The 17,510-nt window shown below is 41.9% G+C and overlaps 1 protein-coding gene across 1 annotated transcript; it reads left to right on the top strand.

The window, feature by feature from the left end:
* The first annotated feature begins 5,065 nt into the window (after positions 1-5,065).
* LOC149830276 (putative linoleate 9S-lipoxygenase 5) lies at positions 5,066-14,715 on the top strand. Its single transcript, XM_090015767.1, has 9 exons — positions 5,066-5,362; positions 8,561-8,847; positions 10,036-10,276; positions 10,963-11,304; positions 11,399-11,484; positions 11,817-11,924; positions 12,045-12,349; positions 12,984-13,247; positions 13,720-14,715. The coding sequence occupies exons 1-9, from the start codon at positions 5,209-5,211 to the stop codon at positions 14,489-14,491; spliced, it is 2,559 nt and encodes an 852-aa protein (XP_089871893.1). The 5' UTR covers positions 5,066-5,208; the 3' UTR covers positions 14,492-14,715.
* The last annotated feature ends 2,795 nt before the right edge of the window (positions 14,716-17,510 follow it).

Here is a 17,510-nt window from a genome sequence, read left to right as displayed (position 1 = left end):
ATCGCTACTCGATATAGCGATTTATGAAAATTGCGTAGTGATTTGCCATTTATTTATTTATTTTGCTACGCGATTTTCATAAATCGCTACTCAATTTAGCGATTTGCCATTTTTTTTCGCTATCGGATTTTCGTAAATCGCTATTGTGTGTAAATCATAAATTGCGATGTCGAACTCCGCCCTCTTGAGCACGATCTTCGTCGTGATCAGGCCGTAGTCGCCAACCGTCCCGATGACAGTCTTGAGGTCCGTGACGGGGAAGCCAGAGATGAACGTGCCATTTCTGACGTTGGCAGGGAGGTGGGTCCTGTCGGAGAGAACGACACCGAAGGTCGAGATGAGGACCTCGTGGTGCCAGAACCGAACGAATGTCCACCAAGACTTGAGGGTGTGAACACCCGTATTGAGCAGTGTTAGGGTGGCCTGGAAGGCATAGCTTCGATCGAAAGTATTGCCGATATAGGGGTAGACGGATGGTACTTTAAAAGACTTTGTTGTAGGTGTACTGGAGAAATATTCTATTGTAGGTGTCCCTCGAAGGCGATAGAGGGGGTGCGGCAGTAGGTTGCCCACTGGACGAAGGCAGCATTCCAACCACTGCTAGCAAAAAGAGGACGACGATCGCTATCGGATCGTCAGCTCTTTGCCTTCCTTAATTTCTTCTCTAGAGAGAGAGGGTTTTACAGTGTTTCACAGAGAAGGAAGAAGAAGAAGGTGACGATGAAAAATTCAAACGGAAAAGAAAGAGAGAGCGCTTCAAGTTCTTTTTGTTGTTTGGACTTTGAAGAGTTAACATCATTCTCGACTTTTTGGATGAAAGATATTTTTGTCTTTTTTCTTGAACCGTCGTTTTTTTTTTAATAAAAGATATTTTTGTCATTTTCTTAAACTATCGTTTCATGACGAGAATAGCAAGAAAGGATACTTAAGTCTTTGCAACTGCACCGAACTAATGCTGACACACACAGGAATACGAGCCCCACGTTCTTATATACGTGGCGCTCATTCGGCCCCCCGAACATAGCAAACAGTGTGTCTTCGAGTGAGAACACACAACACCCTCCCCTAAAGAATAAACTTCCTTGGGTGTGTCTCTTCCTAGCACAGGTGGGCAAGGACATGGGCAATGAGCTAGCAAGAGAGCGATGTGGTTTTATTCCGTTATTAAAAAAAAAAAAACAAGTGGTTTCCTGCAAATTCCAACCCTGATAGAAAAGCATTTGTTTTTACTAGCCATTTAATAGCGGTGAAGTTTTTAACCCAAAGTTTTACCTCACAAGAGGCAGGTTCAACGTAAAAAAAAAAAGTAGCGGTGAAGTTTTAATGACGTGATGTTCAAATTTTTCTTTAGCATGGAGAACCCAAAAACCAAGTTCTCATGTGCATGATCAACAAAATCATTAAAATCTATATGTTTGTGTTGATCTTGAGTGTAGCCATAGCGTCTCACACCACGAAGACCCACCAATGGTGTGCTAGTAACTCTAGTAACATGAATTACATATGGTATTGAATGGGATTAAAAACCTTATTCATGGTTGTAATAACGGCTACTCGGGAGGATTATAAACCTCACTTTTATTCTCCTCTCTTTCGTGCATTGCTCCCACCACTGATAATAAAAACTAGGGGTGGCAATTTCTGACACGACCGGCCAACCCGCTTCTTAGGCGGGTTCGGGTTCGGCTTAAATGGGTTTGTGTCGTAAACGGGTTGACCTGCCTAACCTGTTTATTAAACGGGTCGGGTTCGTGTTAGGGATATGCCAACCCGTCTCACCCGTTTAATAAACGGGTTAGGCGAGCGAATCAACCCGTTTACCCAAACCCAACCCGCCCGCCAACCCTTTTACCCATTTACCTTTGGGTGTTTTTTTTCTTTTGAATAATTGATTAGGGATTTAGGGTTTCTCTTGGAGAATGGAGGCTAATCCGACGATGATCTTGCCTTCCTTGTGAGCACTCTTCGGCTTTGATCATCGGCGACGGCCACTCTGTCACCACCACCCTCATCTGACCACCACCACCGGTGGCATCCTTTCCCTGACCGAGATTGTCGCTAAAGTGCAACTCAAACTCATCGAAAAATCTGGTGGTAGAGAGGCCGGAGGGTTTCACTTTAATTCACAGCGATGGTGGTGGTGGCCTTCTTCTCCTCTTTGCCCTGGCTCGACTTCTTCTGCTCGTAGGGGGAGAGCCATTTGGCGCGCATGTACTCGGGCTTCCGCCAGGGTGGGAAGTGGAGCATCTTCCTCTTCAACGACTGCTTCGCGGCCTCGGAGACGATTTGGTGGAGTCGGTCGGCTTTCCCGACGAAGATGGACGGCAGGGACTGGAGCACTGCCCGGTAGTGGCTCATCGACCCGTTTACCCATTTACCCGACCCCGACCCGACTGCTAACCCGTTTACCCGACCCCGACCCACCCACCAATCAGTTTACCCGCTTACCCAAAATTGACCCGCCAACCCATTTACCCGACCTGACCCGTTTATTAAATGGGTTAACTGTGTCGTGTCGGGTTACCCATTTAATAAATGGGTCGGGTTCGTGTTTGCCACAGCCGACCCATTTAATAAACGGGTCAGGTTCATGTTGAGGTATGCTGACCCGCCAACCCGCCGTGTCAACCCGCCAACCCAACCCGATTGCGTATGATTCTAGGCAGTGCTGCCTGCAAGAATGGACAGCTTATGCGAGAAAACACATGGAAGGGAGTCTAACATCGAAAGGGCATGTCTACCGAAAAGTCATTTTCGACGGTTCATGTTGTCCGTGTGAGGCGGCAAAAAAAAAAAAAAACTCAAAAGAAAGATATGGATGAAAACCCCCTGTGGACATCAGTGTCGGAGTAGGTCACCGATTTCACCTTCTGGGCGCTTCTGTGAACCATTTCGGCCATCGATCGTTCTTGGCATTATGTTTCTCATTGTTCCCAAACAGCTCGGTTGATAGGACCTCCTGCAGCTCAATCTGGGGACAGGCTCCCAACCCTATTGGGAAACAACACCATTCTTGTGACCAACATCACCTGGCTCAACTTTACCCTCGACGATTGCACCATCAACCGACCAACATCTGCCCAGTGGTTTTTCCCTCTTCACACATTTTTTTGCTTTGGGATTGGGTTGGATCTACACGGATCCAACCCCAATCCATGTGGATCAAGGGTGGTAGGATTGGGTTTTGAGTGGAGTGTGGGTCTGATTGGATCCCAACTCAATTTAAGTGGGTAAGTGATTTGGGTTTTGGGATTTGGTGAGACCCATTAATTTGGGTCTCATCAAATCTAAATTATTTATTAATATATATATATATATATATATATAATATATATATATTATATTCAGTATGATTTATTTGAGTCTTGAGTGGACCCAAATCATCTTATCAAGTTTTATTTGGGTTTCAAATGGATCCAAAGCCCAATTCAATTTTACTGAGATTCATTTGGGTCTTAAATAGATCCACAATCCCATTTACCTTGAACGAGATCCATTTGAGTCTCGAATGGATCCATACCATTTTTACTTCAATGAAATTCATTTGGGTCTTCAAGTGGATCCAACAATCCCTTGTTACTTAGGGAGATCCATTTGGGTCTTCAAATGGATCCAAAATATATTTTTCTTAGTGAGTCAAATGATCTTAATTAAATTTGAAATATTAACGATAATTAATCACCAATTAATTATCCAGAAAATACCCGAATAATTTTCCTTAAAAATCTCAAAATTTTGTGGGTATTACAGTTTGGGTACATAATTGATTTGGGTTTGAGTTGATTGTGGTATGAATCCAGTTTTGGTGTGGTTCTACTTAAGAATAAGATGGGTTCAGGTCGGTTCAGTTTTACATTATAGGGAACCTTTTGAGTCGGGTATAAAAAGCAGGTTGGGTCCAAATAGGTTCTAGTCTTCGTTTACAAGTCCCAAGGAGTCAGACCCGTTTTCATTACAGGTTTATAATTTAGATCTGATCCAAACTCATGGAACCATTAAAATCGGGTCGGTTGGGTAAACCCAGTTACCCCCTAAGGAGAACATTTTGGCGTCAACCTTTTAACTTGTGATTTCTTCGTCTAAAATAAAAAGTGAAATTAAAAACTCTGTTTTTCTCTAGTAATCTTTGACACTCAATGACAATGAATATTTGTTATGTTCTCAAATTTTGATTTCGTGAACTCAAGACCATAGTGACAAATATCCCGAGATTTATGAAAATCTCTTGAGAAATTGCTTGAAAGTTTAAAACGGCAATTTCTTGCGAGATTTTCAAAATATCGTGAGATTTATGAAAAAGACATAAATGCCGTGATTTAAACGCGATATTTACATTTTAAACGGCTATTTATCATTAAAAAAACATGTATTTTTATTTTTAAATATTTTTTATTAATATTTTCTTATACAAATATTTTTTAATTGAATTTTTTTATTGCCAAGATTTTGCCAAAAAATGCAAGATTTATGATTCTTTTTTGACGAGTTTTTGAAAAACGGGAAATTGCTGATAAAACCGTTTGTCACTATGCTCAAGACAACCCAAGAGAAACTTGGATTTTTGCTTAATTGTGGCACAAGTTAAGAGGTCTCTGAAAAATGCAAAAATTACGATGATCCTGTTAACTAAGATAAAAGTTTCTTAGGCATTTGGAATATCTCTCTTTCTCTCTCTCCCTAAAATATATATATATATATATATATATATATATATATATATATATATATATTATTTGAGGCACTCTTCCCCACTTCCACGAAAGAAAAGTATAGTGCAAAAAAGAAGAATGATTATTCCATTCCATTTTTGTTTTCCTTTTTCCTTCCTTCGCACCTGAACATTAGAATCGATAACTCGCGCGGTACCACCTTGACCATCTCTCAGAGAGAGAGAGAGAGAGAGATTTCGTGCGACTCACCGATCAAGTCTTCTCGTCAGACTTCCCTCGCTTAAATCATTATTATTTTTTTCTGTGTTTTCGAAAGGGACTTCCCTCGCTTATTTAAACCGCTTCCCCTCCGGCGATGGGGGATACGAAGCAACAGACTTCTTCTTCTGGATCGAAATCCCTTTGCAGTAGTCTCCGTTGCAGAGAGAGGAAAGAGTGGCTGAGATCGTTCCTTTCGTCCCTGAGCTCCAAGTTGCGTTTGATCTTTTGCGCAGGCAAGCCCTCGTCGACGCTGTTGTTGTCTGAGGAGGAAGTGAAGATGGGGAGAAGGATCTTGGTGGGGAGGGTGGTGCTGCAGAGGAAGAACGTCTTGGATTTCAGCGACTTCAACGCGTCGCTGCTCGACGGCGTCCGCGAGCTGCTGGGTCAGGGCGTCTCCCTCCAGCTCGTCAGTGCTGTTCACACCGATCCCCGTGAGTAGTGTGGCCTTCCTTCCCTTTTTTTTTTCTCCTCTCATTTTCTGGGATCCCTTCGCTTGCACTCCTAAATTCTTCCTTTTTATTCTTTTTCTCGTTTTTGGTTTGAGTTATTCTGCTTATTTGCTTCATTTTCCGTTCTATTTTGAGAATTTTGTACACACGCACAGATCTCTCTCTCTCTCTCTCTCTGGTGTGTGGACCAAGGTTGCCAGTATCGGTATCTGCGCTGAATCGTTGGTTCACCGATTCGTCTGTATCAGCTATACCCGATACTCAACTGAATCGTTCTGTATGAGTCCAAAAATACTAAAATTTTATTACTTGTTGAAACCATTACAACGATTTTAAAATAATATTTTTGTTTGTATTTTCATATTTATTAAAAAATAGCCTATTCAGGCCCGCAAAGTGTCGAATTTCTGCTCATGTAACGGCCAATACGCAAGAGGGTGTTGCGTGTGCACCCTCGGAACACACGCATTGTAGCTACAGTGTGTGTTCTGGGATCCCCATTGAGCGCCGCGTGGTGCTCAGTGGGGTGTAGAGGGAGCCGTACATCAGCCTACGGGATGTACGGTGGTGTACAACTCCCCCATACACCCTACTGAGCGCCACGCGACGCTCAGTAGAGACCCAAGAACATGCACTGTAGCTATAGTGCGTGTTCCTGGGAGAACATATAACCTGCGCCCAATACTTACCTATAGTGATAACATTCGTGGACAATAGAGCAGGGAACAGCCGATGGCAATGGACCGGGGAAAAACAAGCCTCATCCCATTTGGATCGGAAACAAAAGGGGATGGAGACTAAGGTTAAAATCAAAACCTATGTAGGGATGAAAGAAAGCAAGGATGAAAGGCAAAATTTTAATACGGGGTAAGGGTGGAGATCTTGTCCCTCGCCTCCACCTCAAATCTAGTGTGCAATGTGCCATGATTAAGTACTATGGCCAATCACACGACAGCATTTCATGTGGAGTTTGCACTATGGGCTTCATGCAATGGTGTCATATGTTTGGCTATGGCACTTAACCATGTCACTTATCCGTTCCTTTGATCTCAACTGACCGACAACATAAAAGCGAAAGCAGATCAGGTCATGCTGAACATGAGCGTTTTCGCTCATGCCGACATCGTGGCCGTCTGTTTGCATTTTGGATGAATGCCAAGTGGTTTGGTTAAACTTTTTAGCTTTTCAAAATGCAAATTGGATGACCACAATGGCGGCACCAGCAGAAACTCTAATGTTCAGCATGACCTGATCTGCTCATAAAAGTCCCACCAAACAAATGGCCTACCCACCTAAGTGATGCCCATGTTTATTTTTGTTGTGTCATCCTGAGCAGATCCAGTGATAGGGCCGAGTATTTTATAAAGTACTCGAGCCACACAAATCACATAAAGGTGGCTGCACCTATAACGATTTTCTATGTTTTATATTTTACACCAAAAATGGCTGCACGCTTAGCCATTTTCTGTGATCGTAATTTTACACAGCAAATTATTACACTCGTTAGCTACTATGTCACAAGGACACACCATTTTGGCTGCGAATCCCTGGCGACACGAGCGCATGTATGACATTATTTTAATATTTTTAAAATTATATTTTATTACATTTTGATCTTATTTTAATAAGAAGCCATTTTTAATGTTAAAATATTCAAAATTAAAATTTTTTGTGCCCTCGCATCCATTTAATTTTTTTTTAAAGCTTTAGAGTCGAATCCGAATCCGGCTTCCTTGGGTCCACAAACCACCATTGTGACAGAGGTTAGCGATAGTATTTTGTACGGTACTCAAGCCCGATCCACTTTCTAGGTGGATGGCGTCGATGGTTTCAAAACGACAAGCATCGATGAGTGGGTTTTTGTGTGCCGTTCATCTTGGCGAGATGAACGGCAACCGAAGGCTCTTTCGAAGCCTCCTAACCAAGGTTGCTTCGATGTAATCCTCACACTTTATCGGTATCTCGTTTTCATTGGTTTTGTTAAAGTTATAAAATTTAAAAATAACGCGTCAAAAAAAAGGGGACCAAATCGCTGCGATATTCTTGTCCTTTCTTACTTGTTGGAGAAGGTAGTTCCTTGGGAAGCAAGAAAACATGAAATGCAATCAGGTGATTCTAAGAAAAGACAAAGTTATCTGCTTTGCCTTTTGTGGTGATCCTCGTTTGATTACCAATGAATCACTTTCCATGCATGTGGAAAAAAGTAAAAATTCATAGGAAAATTTTGGTCTCAGCATCAGCATCATTCTCCAACTTCGGCATAAGGTAATGTTTTTCTTCCATAGAAAAGGGTTTAATCAGGGCCCACTTTGTTTCATGAGAAAAACTTGACAACATGAAAAAAAAAAACTCACATTTTCTCATCCAAGTCGGTTCTCTCTCTCTCTCACTCACAACACCACTCTCAAGCTTAGCTTTTGATAAACCTAGCAAAAATGGCTATGTTTAAGGGCACGTTTGAAAGCAAAAAGAATTGTCACGATAAAAAAACAATGGCTTATGAAAAGTTTTGATATGATAACTTTTCTAAATTAAAAATTTTCACTTGTTAGTGTAGCATGAGAAAAATAAAATAGAAAATTTGAGAAAAATGAGAGGAAAGAAATTTTTATAGGAAAAATTTCTCCACCCCCTTTAAGTGGAGGAATTTTTCTTATAAAAAATCATATTTTTTAGAAAAACTTTTCTTTTAAATTTTTTTTCTCATTTGGAATAGTTGAAAAAATTGTCATTTTCTTTCCTACTTAATTACATTTTTCTTATTATTTTTTTGCTTTCAAACTTTTTTTTTTTGAATTTTACTCGAAGAAACCACCCCAAGCGCAAAGACCTAGTGGCCTTTCTCAGCCTGCACGGTCACTGTCCTGTCAGCGTAAAACTCCGAGGGCTTACCCCTCAACCCCAACCCCATGGAAAGCAGATCAGGTCATGCTGAACATGAGCGTTTTTGCTCATGCCGACATCGTGGCCGTGTACTTGCATTTTGGATGAATGCCACATGTTTTTGTTGACTTTTGAGCTTTTTAAAATGCAAATCGGATGGCTACGATGTCGGCATGAGAAAAAACGCTCATGTTCAGCATGACCTGATCTGCTTCCAACCGCATGGAGTCGCCAAGCTTCGGCGAAAGTTAGACAGTAAGCTAAGCCTATACAACTAATTTTTTTTTTTTTTTGCAGAAAACAGGCGCCCGAGAGTTGGAGCCCAGGCGTTCCTAGAAGACTGGCCCAAGTTGCCAGACACCGTTGCGGTGGGCGATAGCATGTTCAAAGTGAGCTTCAATTGGGATGAGGAATTTGGAGTTCCGGGAGCGTTCATTATAAGAAACAATCACCAGAGTGAGTTTTTTCTGAAAACGCTGACGATCGACGACATTCCTGGGAAAGGAAAGGTTCACTTTGTGTGCAATTCTTGGGTCTATCCTGCTGACAAATACAGATATGATCGTGTTTTCTTTGCCAATCAGGTAATTTTCTTCAGAAAATAAACCACATTAGAAAATTGTTTGCACTAATGAACTGGATTTCCAATGGAAAGTGAAAGTTTAAGCATTTTTTAGGAAAAGTGGAACTTTGATGAGCTGACAGGTTTAAAATGCCAGCAAGGCAATGTTTCCTTAGACACAATAAAGGGGCAAAGCATGTCCCAAAAACTCATGGTCTGAGTTATGGGCCCCAGCCAGATCATATCCTCAACTTTAGAGGCCCATGCATAGTAGGGGTGGCAATTTCTGACACGACCCGCCAACCCGCCTCTTAGGCGGGTTCGGGTTGGGCTTAAGCCAACCCGTTTAATAAACGGGTTGACCCGCATAACTCGTTTATTAAACAGGTCGGTTCGGGTTGGGGGTATGCCAACCCGCCAACCCGGCTGACCCGTTTAATAAACGGGTTAGGCGGGTGGGTCAACCCGCCAACCCGATCCGTCAACCCGCCAACCTGAAAACCCGTTTACCCGACCCAACCCATTTATTAAATGGGTTGGCGGGTCATGTCGGGTTACCCGTTTATTAAACGGGTCGGGTTCGTGTTTGCCACAGCCGACCCGTTTAATAAACGGGTCGGGTTCGGGTTGAGGTATGCTGACACGCCAACCCGCCAACCCGACCCGATTGCCACCCCTAATGCATAGTGACAAACGTTTTAAACGGCAATTTATTGTTTTTCAAAAAAATCGTGATAAATTGAAAATTTTTCATAAATCTCACATTTTTTGGCAAAATCTTGGCAATAAAAAAATATAAAAATATATAAAAATATATAAAATTTATTGTTTATAAAAAAATATTAATACAAATTATTTAAAAATAAAAATACACATTTGTACTAAGCACCAAATTAAAAAACTGGTCCTAGGCCCAAGTCCAATGAGAACCAGGACAGGCCCAAATCAGAGTTTACCATTTGATGGCTCACCCGATTAGGTCCTTAGGGGTCTGACCTGGGACAGATCCACCCCTTGTTGAGAACTTTGTGGGCTGGGACCCAGTTTGGGTCTCCTAATGGACCTTGGGCTGGATCCATACCAATCCCAAACTAAAGTTGAGGGGATGTCACTAAGTTTAACCTAGGTCCTGTTTGGATCCCATAAGACTTGTGCTAGACACAAGCGAATGGATGTATGGATAATGAGACCAAGATTATGGTGATTGCAGAGCTATCTCCCAAGTGAGACCCCAGAACCACTGAGGATGCTGAGGGAAACCGAATTGGCGCACCTGAGAGGAGATGGAAGAGGCCAGCTTCAGGCGTGGGATCGGGTCTACGATTACGCTTTTTACAATGATCTCGGAGACCCAGACAAGGGGGCAGACTATGTCCGACCCGTTCTTGGAGGGTCCAAAGAATATCCATATCCGCGCAGAGGAAGGACCGGACGCAAACCCACTAAGTCTGGTGAGTGTCTTTCTCTCTTTCTTGCTGTGTTTGTTAACATGATTTTCCAGAAAGCCCAAACTGGGTTTTCTTATAAAAATTGCATTTGACATCGTTTAAAACGTGACCAAGTTCATGAATTTCTCAGATAACTATGATCTCACATAGCCAAATTAAGTTCATGACCCATTTTGTTCCCTACTTATTAGCTTGGTCACATTTCAAGTTTTACCCACAGTCACAAATGTAGTAAATATCCAGGAAATAATATGGTTTATCGTGATATATACAGAAAAAGTCATCCCTATAAAATCATGACATTTTCAAAATATTGTGATTTTATCGTGATATTAACATGCATTTATTTTTTTTTATTTTTCAAACTTTTATGCTTTACATACTTCCTAGTTTCTTCAAATCTTATCTATGCCGATATTTTTTCCCAAAATTTACTGAACAAATTTTCAAATTTCATCACGACAATATGGTTCATATATATGAAGATTTGTGACGTTGGCTTTGCCAACATCCCCTACAACTGCATACGTGCATGCATGCACACGCACGTGTGTGTGTATGTGTGTGTGTGTGTGTGTGTGAGAGAGAGAGAGAGAGAGAGAGAGAGAGAGAGAGAGAGAGAGAATGGTTGCGCCATATAACATGCCAACATGTGAAGAAGTTCTTAACCTCTGTTACTGTATCAACAGATCCAAAAACAGAGAGTAGATTGCCGCTGCTGATCAGCTTAGACATCTATGTTCCGCGGGACGAGCGATTCGGGCACTTAAAAATGTCGGATTTTCTCGCATATGCTTTAAAATCCACAGTGCAGTCCCTCGTCCCCGAATTGAAGACTCTGTTCGACAAAACTCCGGATGAATTTGATACGTTTCAAGACGTGCTCAATCTCTATGAAGGAGGGATCAAACTGCCAGAATCCCCTGCTCTTGACAAAATTAAAGACATGATTCCATTGGAGATGCTCAAGGAGTTTGTCCGCACCGACGGCGAAAGGGTCCTCAAGTTCCCCATGCCTCAAGTGATTCAGAGTAAGCAAAAACTGACGAGCAAATCTTGAAGATGTGCATGGTTTCTTCCTTGAATTTCATGGTTTGATAACTTTTCGCAATGCTGGGAATGTAGATGACAAGAGTGCATGGAGGACAGATGAAGAGTTTGCAAGAGAGATGCTGGCTGGAGTAAATCCTGTTATCATTCGTCGTCTTGAGGTAAATGAATCATGCTCAGTAAGTTTCTTATGAAAGATATTTCAGGTAGTTGAAGGCACCGGATCAAACCCCGCTGGCACATGGGTGTGATCGTAAAAGATATTTCATAGGGTGTAGTACATATACATCACCAAAGTACACAAGACCATAGTCATCTTGGTTCATTTTTCCTATTTGGTTAGCTCATGAACTAAGGTTAAATCTGGATATATACAGACTTGATAATTGGGTCTAATGAGCTCATTCAAGAGTCAGTTTGCAACTTTGCATTGAGGTCTTGAACTCTTTAACTATCATGCCTCTTATGTGGTGCACTGGTTTTGTTCATGCAGGAGTTCCCTCCAAAAAGCAAGCTTGATCCAGCACAGTATGGCCCACAGGATAGCACAATTACAGCCAAACATATAGAGAAGTTTCTGCAGGGCTTAACAGTTGATGAGGTACTATCAAGATACCACATGCTTAATCAGATCTTGAAGCTAATGCTGATAAGAATTTGTGACCAATCTCTTCATCAGTTTTCTTTGGATCGGTTAACTAATGATTTGTGGTTTGTTTAGGCTTTGGGGAAGAACAGACTCTTCATCCTGGATCACCATGATGCAATCATGCCCTACTTGAACCGCATCAATACCACGGGCAACAGGATCTATGCTTCAAGAACACTGCTCTTCCTCCAGGATGATGGCACACTAACGCCTTTGGCAATTGAGCTCAGCTTGCCAAGCCTTGAAGGGCCACACCATGGCGCAGTCAGCAATGTTTACACTCCGGCTGACGAGGGGGTCGAAGCTTCCGTGTGGCAGCTTGCAAAGGCATTTGTTGCTGTCGACGATTCTGGCTACCATCAGCTCATCAGTCACTGGTAATCACTTTTTTCGATTGATTACTCTGAGAAACCACCCCCCGGGATTAGAGACCTAGTCACACTGGCTCTGCCTGCTGTACTTAAGGTCGACTGTCCTGGCAATCACTTGTCTCTTAAGGTGATCACTTTTTTTTATTGATGACGCGGAGAAACCACCCCCAAGATTAGAGACCTAGTCACACTGGCTCCGCTGCTGTACTTAAGGTCGACTGTCCTGGCAATCACTTGTCTCTTAAGGTGATCACTTTTTTCGATTGATTACACAGAGAAACCACCCTCTGGATTAGAGACCTAGTCACACTGGCTCCGCCTGTTGTACTTAAGGTCGACTGTCCTGGCAATCACTTGCCTCTTAAGGTGATCACTTTTTATTGATTACACGGAGAAACCACCCCCAAGATTAGAGACCTAGTCACACTGGCTCTGTCTGCTGTGCTCAAGGTTGCTGTCCTGTCACTCACTTCTCTTAAAGTGCTCTACATAAAGGACTCTTGCACTTGCATTTGTAAAGCATGACATCCTTCAACTTGAATGCCTTTCAGGGACTCACCTAGATATTGGGCAATGTATGGAATGAAAGTTCATGTAAAAGAGAATATGCCTGATTTGGTGAAGTGAAAAAACTTTGCAGGCTGAACACACATGCAACCATAGAGCCATTTGTGATAGCGACCAACAGGCAATTGAGTGTGATGCATCCCATCTACAAGCTGCTGCACCCTCATTTCCGCGACACCATGAACATCAATGCGCTGGCGAGGCAGATCCTCATCAATGCCGGCGGCGTGCTCGAAAATACCGTCTTCCCTGCAAAATACGCCATGGAGATGTCTTCTGTGGTCTACAAGAGTTGGGTCTTCACCGAGCAGGGCCTCCCGGCTGACCTCCTCAAAAGGTATGCTCAAGGTTTTGCTCAACCCCATGCTCTAGATGCAAACGGGTCGGATTTGGGTTGGATGCGACCAATACCATATCTGACTAATTGGATGTTGGCTAAACAGATTCAGAATCAATTTCGGATTGGGATAGTGAAAAGCTCAAACTGTATCTCATTTTTTACATGTAGTCAGATTTGGATATCATCAAATCTATATATGTTTTGGATTGGGTATATAGCAAAAAGTCAAAACCATTTCGACATTCAACTATGATTGGATATGTTTTTGGCTTACCAAATCCAACTAAACGTCAGTCAGATATCAGATAAAATCCGATCCATTCACATCCCTACCCATACTTCAAATCTAAACTAGTACTGTTGTCAAAGGGTCAACTCAGCATTGGATCTTGGCCCAGATTTTACCCTTGTTTTTTGTGTGACCATAAATTGTGGGCTCGGTCTTATGTATATCCTGTTGTATGTGCAGGGGAATTGCGGTGCCTGATTCAAGTAAGCCCCACGGTCTCCGCCTATTTATTGAAGACTATCCGTATGCAGTGGATGGCCTGGAAATATGGTTCGCTATGCGGAACTGGGTCCATGAGTACTGCTCCATCTACTACAAATCAGACCATGTCATCAAGTCCGATACCGAGCTCCAGTCATGGTGGAATGAGATCCGATACGTCGGCCATGGTGACAAGAAAGCCGAACCCTGGTGGCCAAAGATGGAGACCCTGGACAAGCTCGTCGAGTCGTTGACCACCATCATCTGGGTCGCGTCTGCTCTCCACGCTGCAGTCAACTTTGGGCAGTACCCTTATGCTGGGTACCTCCCCAACCGACCCACATTGAGCCGGAGGTTCATGCCTGAACCCGGGACTGAGGAGTATGCCGAGTTGGAGAGGGACCCAGACTCGGTCTTCTTGAAGACGGTCACGGCCCAGTTGCAGACCCTACTGGGCATCTCTCTGATCGAGATCTTGTCGAGACACTCATCGGACGAGGTGTACCTGGGTCAGAACACAGATGCTGAATGGACCGGAGAGGAGGAGGCGCTGGCCGCCTTCCGCCAGTTTGGTGATAGGTTGGTGGAGATCGAGAACCGGATCATGCAGATGAATAACGAATCAGGCATGTGGAAGAACCGGGCCGGGCCGGTTCAGGTCCCCTATACCCTCTTATACCCAAATACATCCGATCTATCTGGGGTTGGAGGGTTGACTGGAAAGGGGATCCCTAACAGTATCTCCATTTAAACAGCTCCTACACGTCTGGTGTTTGTGTTGGTACAATTTACTTGATAAGAATGATGTAGTCAATAAAAGTAGATTACTGGTAGTAGTGCATCTATTTGTGAAATTTTTACATTGTATTGTAATAAAGAGAGGACTGGAGCTTGTATTTGAAGCACAGAAGTGTCCTCCAAATTAGTCATTGTCTTACTGTTTGTAATTTTCTTTAATATATGATCATCCCAAAAGTTAGTTGTTCAGTGGTCTGTTCAAGCCTGTCCTGTTCCCCTAGGGGTGCAAACGGGTTGGATTCGGGCAGCATCTTGCCAGATCCGATTCTAAAATGTAAACAATAGATCCGAGTTTGAATCGTGATCGGAATCAAATCCAAGGAGGTAAGATTAATCTGCATCCGAATTACATGTGGTAATACTAGATCCAGAAAAAATAGAACAAAAACAAGCTATTTGCATGTAAAAAATGCAACTGGGTCAGGATTTGATTCAGATAAACTCTAGATCCAGATTAAAATGCTGATCTGAATCTGACCCAAATCCGAAAGAAATTGGATTGAGCAGATCCAAATTAATCCGATCTGAATGCACATTTGGATTTTCCTTAAAGGATCCATATCTGAAAATAACATGTCAGACTCGGATTGAACATCCATCCATATATGATCCAGTTTCATCCCTATATTCTCCTATTCTAAATGACAAGAGTTCAAAACCCATCTTTCTTACAGCAACTTAGACCATACTTATAAATATTGTTGATGCCTTGGAAATATCATGATCTTATCAAAGATATATTCCTGATAAAATTTTTATATAATCATAATATTTTTGAAAGGATATACATGTTTTGTACATATTTTCAAAACAGTGTTTGAAAGATCTCAGAAATTTTCATGGTCCAAAATGTGATTACTAGCAACAAACAATGCTGAACATATTTATGGGAATTCATCGCTAATATGGATCTTAAAAATAATACTTTTGGTTGCTTGTGGGGTGCTGTGCAAATGAGATTCACTTTCTAAATCTCATGAAAACTGGAATCTCATGAGGTCTTACAGTTTCGAGTTCTCATATAAATGAGATTCACTTTCTAAAACGACTTGAGATTTTCTTTCTCATAGGGTACTAAGGCAGATGAGATTCACTTTCTAAAGTGTATGAGGAAGTGAATCTCATGTGATTTATAGGTATGGATTTGGATTTATCTGACCGAGATTTTTAGGGAATCAAAGTGGAATTTATATTTGAATGTGAACTAAATTTGTTTCAAGTTTGAAGTTTTTTCTGGAAAATAGCTCCTGTCTTATGGGCTATTTTGCAAAAACTTTCCTACCAAACAAGGTTTTGCAAATAGTTCCCTGCGTTTTTGTTAACCCTTCAAAAGGGTCCTTATGGTTAACATCTGCCCACGCAGTTCTGCCCTAACGGAAGAGTTAAAAAAAAAAAAATTGAATAGGCCAGGGACCATTTTTGCAAAAGCACTTAGATGCCTTCATTCAACAACCATTTTGCAAAAAAAATAAAAGGTGAAGACGAAAAATGTAGCAAAATAATTGGATGCTTTCTTTCAAGGACCATTTGGAATAAAACAAATAATTCAAGGACTATTTTGGGAAAACTCACGGATGCACACGAGCCAAGCTTGAGCCGAGCTTGTTGTGTTCAAACTTGGCTCATCCAAGTAACATGGCTTGGCTCGTGCCGAGCCGAGCTCAACAAAAAGAGAGACTCCCACTAACCTCCACCACCAAGTCCCCTCTCCTTGTTTGCTCACAAGGACACACGGTACCTCAACAGGTTGAAGAAAGAGAAGGAGGCAGATAGGGTCTTAAGGGAGGTGGGTTTGGAGGAAGGTTGGCAGGGAAGATGGGGATCAATAAGAAGGCGCTGGTGGATGACATGAGGCATGCATTGCACACATTGAAGATCTACAGCTGCGCCCAGGGGATGAACCTCCTGCAGGCAAAGAGTGCGGAGGGGTGGAATCTGAACCTCAGCATGCTCAAGAGTATCTAGAAGGGCGGGTGCATAATCCATGTTGTGTTCCTCAATCATATAAAAAAGGCTTAAGAGTAGAACCCATAGCTCGCGAGCTTGCTGGTCGATCTGGAGTTCTCAGGGAAGACATTTGCAAATGTGTAAGGACATTTATAAATGAGGTTCACATATTTTGAGATTCTCTTATGCAATTTTAGTAAAATGAGGTTCACACATTTTAAGAACATTCACAAACATTAGTTGTGAAGGTCCTACTATATATATATTTGTGAATGTTCTAGTGCCTGTGCCCTTTATACTTTTTTTTTTTTAGTAAAAAAGAGGTTCATATATTTTGAGGACATTTACAATGCTAATTTGTGAATATCGTGTTATATTTGCAAAAAAATAAAAATATCCTAAAAAAAGTTGAGAATCACATGCGAAAGATTTTGACAAATTATGATGCTTTTTCTAAAATATGTTATTTTACAAAAACAGTACAGTCATTTTTTCATTTAATATATATCCAAAGGTTAACTTCACTTATTGAGATGATTTGTGAAATTAATTATAAAACAAGAAATTTGATGAAGCTCGACCATCCTAGTGCTACAAATTCCATTCCAAGGAAAATCTAGGCGAGGTTTTTTTTTTAGAAAGGTAAGCTGAGGTTAGGCGGACCGCCAGACCCCTACCAGAACAACAGTCGCCCCATGTAGCAGAGGGATTCAATCCTGGGCCTTCAGCTTGACAGAAGACCCCCTTACCACATGGGATATCACTTTGGTGGTTAGGCGAAGGAAATTCACCTTTATAGCGGAATGGTCTTAATATGCAAAATTTGATCTCGACGATCAACGATCTTGACGATCAACGATCTTGACGATCAACGATCTTGACGATCAACGATCTCGACAGGCTTCTCGATTATCATCAAATCTTTCTAAACTTCTATGTCTTCATATCGAATGATGTGCAACGGATCAGTAATGTACTTCCTTAACATCGACACATGAAATATGTTATGAATTTGGGCATATTGC

This window comes from Nuphar pumila, chromosome 8, assembly GCF_984573655.1.
Source record: "Nuphar pumila chromosome 8, dmNupPumi1.hap1.1, whole genome shotgun sequence".
Taxonomy (NCBI): Eukaryota; Viridiplantae; Streptophyta; class Magnoliopsida; order Nymphaeales; family Nymphaeaceae; genus Nuphar; species Nuphar pumila.
The sequence above is the reverse complement of the archived record's forward strand: the minus strand, read 5'-3'. Positions and strand labels throughout refer to the sequence as shown.

Excerpts from the sequence above, each read along its gene's own strand:
- LOC149830276 (XM_090015767.1), top strand. The coding sequence starts at position 5,209 with ATGGGGAGAAGGATCTTGGTGGGGAGGGTGGTGCTGCAGAGGAAGAAC. Across the intron at positions 11,305-11,398 it reads CATGCCTCAAGTGATTCAGA|ATGACAAGAGTGCATGGAGG; the intron begins GTAAGCAAAAAC and ends CTGGGAATGTAG. Across the intron at positions 13,248-13,719 it reads CCGGCTGACCTCCTCAAAAG|GGGAATTGCGGTGCCTGATT; the intron begins GTATGCTCAAGG and ends TTGTATGTGCAG.